The sequence below is a fragment of the Pyxicephalus adspersus genome, chromosome 8, assembly GCF_032062135.1.
Source record: "Pyxicephalus adspersus chromosome 8, UCB_Pads_2.0, whole genome shotgun sequence".
Lineage (NCBI taxonomy): Eukaryota > Metazoa > Chordata > Amphibia > Anura > Pyxicephalidae > Pyxicephalus > Pyxicephalus adspersus.
The window spans coordinates 44,416,682-44,420,892 of record NC_092865.1 but is presented as its reverse complement, the minus strand read 5'-3'; the positions used below and the strand labels follow the sequence as shown (position 1 = coordinate 44,420,892).

At 50.5% G+C, this 4,211-nt stretch overlaps 1 protein-coding gene across 1 annotated transcript; it reads left to right on the top strand.

The window, feature by feature from the left end:
* Positions 1-557: 557 nt before the first annotated feature.
* Positions 558-3,985, top strand: INKA1 (inka box actin regulator 1). The gene is made up of 2 exons (XM_072420312.1): positions 558-778; positions 3,012-3,985. The coding sequence occupies exon 2, from the start codon at positions 3,015-3,017 to the stop codon at positions 3,882-3,884; it is 870 nt and encodes a 289-aa protein (XP_072276413.1). The 5' UTR covers positions 558-778; positions 3,012-3,014; the 3' UTR covers positions 3,885-3,985.
* Positions 3,986-4,211: the final 226 nt, after the last annotated feature.

Below are 4,211 nucleotides of genomic sequence, written 5' to 3'. Positions count from 1 at the left end.
TGTGCACCTAACTCCACCCTAGACTCAGGGGGTCTCTGTGTCCCCATTACACACCAGGCTCAGGGGGTCCCTGTGCACCTAACTACACCCCAGGCTCAGGGGATCCCTGTGAGCCCATTACACCCCAGTTTTAGGGGGACCCTGTGCACCTAACTTCACCCCAGACTCAGGGGGTCCCTGTACATCCCATACTCAGGGGGCCTATGTGCCACCTAATACATCCCAGGTTCAGGGGCTTCTGTGCACCCTATTACCCAACAGGCAAGTCAGAATAGTCTGACTCCTTTTGTCTCTTCCTCCTGCATTTTACCCCTTTCAATCCCATTTTTCCCAGCATTACATTTCTTGGGGGTCCCTCTGCGGAGCCCAGAAAGAAACACCAATCATATTCAGCTCCACAATTCATCACATTGGGAAGAGTTTTTATTTGTTAGAAAAGTCTGTACAGAGCCCAAATCCCAAGGGTGTGAGTCCTCCTCTCTGATTGGCTACTGCTCAGGCAGGAGGGCTGAGGGGAGGAGCCAGGCTCCGTCTAAAGACAAATTTGGGATGTGGAAGCAGCAGAAGATCAGAGCAGAGAACTTTCCACCATCCTTACAAGAGACGCCTCCATCCTAAAGGGACCACCACTGTCCTAAGGATCCCCTTCATCCTTCTACACTGCTAGAGACCCCTTCCTCCTTCCCAGACACCCCTCTACCCTACAAGAGCCCCTTCTATCCCTCAAGAGCCTGTCCTGGGGTGTGCGGAGACCCCTCCGGGCTCCATTATTCAGCTGGTAAGTTTATGTTTTACTAAAGATCTATATTCTGCATTTAGCATTGTGAATTGTCACCCATATGGAGGGAAATTTTCTGTACTGGGGGATTCTGGCTTCACTGGGACTTGTAGTTCCTCCTGGCAGATTCCTGGCGGTCCTCTGTGTCTTATATAGAGTGCAGGACCCCAATCCTGTAAAAGACAGAGCTTCATCACCAATGTCATCTGTGCTGCCCCTGGATTGGAGGATTCTCTGCAACCCTCTAATCCTCTGTGTTCTGGTTCTCCCTGTATTGGACTCTGTGCTTTAGTTCTCTCTGTATTGGACTGTGTTCTGGTATTCCTTGTATTGGATTCTCTGTGTTCTGGTTCTCCCTGTATTGGACTCTGTTATTTCGTTCTCGCTGTATTGGACTCTCTGTGTTCAGGTTGTCTCTTTGTATTGGATTCACAGTGTTCTGGTTTTCCCTGTATTGGACTCTCTGTGTTCAGGTTGTCTCTTTGTATTGGATTCACAGTGTTCTGGTTTTCCCTGTATTGGACTCTCTGTGTTCAGGTTGTCTCTTTGTATTGGATTCACAGTGTTCTGGTTTTCCCTGTATTGGACTCTCTGTGTTCTGGTTGTCTCTTTGTATTGGATTCTCAGTGGTATGGTTCTCTGTGAGATTTGTTTCCCTGTATTGAGGTGTTGCAGTGGCGGCTGTCTGGTTGGGGATTATCTCTCTGCCTCTTCATGTTGGGACAGGTCGGATCTGCAGGAATGTAAGATGTTATTCCGATCGGGATGCAGAATTCAGCACATGGGATTGTTGCCGAGTAGGCAGCTGCAGTAAGTGGTCACCCGGTAATGGTGAAAGGTGGGGGGGGGGGGGGGGGGTAGGACACCGCCATGAATTGATGTCTGTTTGCATGTGAATATCTCCAGCAATTGTTCGCAGTTTGCTTGCATCAGATAAATGAGGCGCGTTTGCTGATTGGTTGCACTTTTCATATTGCTTAATATTAACATTGCATAATGACATTATTAGCCCCTCTCCCCTTTATTTGGAGAGCAACACTCTGAGGGACTGACAGTGGCCCTGTCTGTGTTGGGGGGTCTTCTGAGGACAGGTTGGGCATTGGGTCACCAGATGTGATCATAATTATAGTAGGTGATCTCAACACTGACAATGGGGAACTTGAGGTAATTTTCCAGCTTGCTTTTGAATTTTCCGTAGACCCCATCGCCCCCAGCCCGATTGGCTTTCCCTCTCCATCACAGACTGGGAACTAGAAGGGAAAGTTTCTCTAGAAGTCCCCCAGCAGAAAGGGAATTTTCCTTGAAATTTTCCTCCAGTCAAGTCATCAGGGGCTTTTCTGTTATTACATTGCCCAGAACCCCCAACATCTGCTAGGCTGGCCCTGCCCTCTCGCCCCAGGAGCTTACCATCTATATCACACTGGCATCCTGGCATTGAGTCACCAGCAGGAACTGGGATGAGTACCCATGGGGGGGGGGGGGGGGCAGGAAGTAGTGGATGACATGACTGAGGTATGAGTAAGAAGTAATATTTCCCCCATGGGGACACATGAAATATGAACCCCATGTGATCATACCAAACACATAGAACGTTGCAAACATTCCATGATCATACAGTGTGGTCACATGTTCTACCAATACTACACAGGGCACTGCCACTAATGTTCCATGATCTAAGCATCACACAGTCATGCAGCATGTAGGCACACCTTCACATGGAATCATGTTGCATTTAGGCCCTGCAGCCACAGAACAAAGCCCCCATACACAGATGTTGAGCAGATGGGGAGAGAAATGTGAAGCCGGCAGCCAAAGCAAACAGAAGAAGGAGAGGGAGGTGGCAGGCAGAGGGTTAATCCGCTGGAGGTGTCCATATAGCCCCAGGCAGTGTGCAGGCTCTATGTGTGCAGGCTCGTGCCTGTTCCCTCTGGGGGGGGGGGATGTGGAATATGAATGAGGCTGCCCTCCTTTTTGTGTATTGTGCCTCGGGGTATGTATTCCTCATTCCATACCCCCTCCCAGTGCTGTCGGGCGTGTGCCAAGGATTTGGGGCGTGCAGCCCCCTCGCCTACTGCCAGAACCAGCTTCTTCATGTCATGTTGCAGCTCGTCCAGCACCTGAGCGTCTTAGCGTAGGCGGAATAATAATCATCGCTGATTGTGACATCTATAACAATGTATGGATTGATTTGTTTATCCGATTCCAATTCTCACGTCTTTTCTTTCTCTTGCAGTGTATGAAGGGATCCGCATCTGGCACACAAATGGAGTGCATGTTCCGCGTCCTGCATGACCTGAAACGTTCCGCGCCTCCACCATCTCCTCCCCCTGAGGAGTCCACAGGTCCTCCCACTCGCAGGCCTGTAAAACGGGACATTCGCTCTTCCCATCGCACTTCTGATTTGTCTGAGGTGGAGTCCGCCTGCTGTGTGGATTTACCCAATGACGTGTCACCAATGAGCTGCGCCCAGCGGGGTCTGGAATGGGATTCTGGCTACTCAGAGGTTTCGGGGAGCTCCCTGCGGGGAGAGGAAGAGGAATTGGAAGTAGAAGAAGACCAGAGCCCAGCCCCCCCTGTACTGCGCAGACACAACCTGCCACCATGTTCACGTTTATCTTCAGGGGGATTATTGCGTACCAGACAAACAAGAGTCCGCCCCAAATCCACATCAGACGTTTGCCTGGAACAGTGGGGGGGCATTGGAATGGGGGTTGGCTCACAGGACTGGACGGGGTGTTTGCTCTCCCAGAGCCGCAGCCGCCAACCTTTGGTTCTTGGGGACAACAGTTTTGCCGATCTGGTCAAGCAGTGGATGGATCTTCCAGATAACGGCGAGGAGGAGGACCGGCGTAATCGTTGGCTGAACAAACCTCACGGCTTCCTGGTTAGTCTGTCTGGCAATGTAAAGAAACGCCTGGGTAACATGTCACGGACACGCGGGCGATCGGAGCAAGAGGCAGCAAAGCGGTTATCCTGTCCCCAGCTGGGTTGTCGCCCCCTCTCGCCCTTCTACCACCAATCCCTCTCCAATATCTCAGAGGTCTCAACCGGACTTTTACATTGCCGCAGCAGGCAGCCAATCATATGCAGCGACGGATTTTTCTAAACCTTGGACGTTATTTCTGTATATTTGTACAGCTTTTATATATTTGTATTTTTATAATTATTATATTTTTATTTTGCAATAAAGCCCCTCGTTTTTCAGAACGTTATGTGTGAATGTTTTATTGGGGGGGCTGAGGATGGAGATGATCTATGGAGGGTCCCAGCAGGATGCTCATCCCCCCCCCCCCCCCCAACCCATCTCTTGTTATGTAAATGTGGAGCTGCACTGGCCCTGCTGACACTGTGCATGGGGGTCCCAGATGGCGTCTGCTGCATCCTCCCTGCCCAGAGTCACCGATGGCAGCAAATTAAACAATTCTGCATTTGA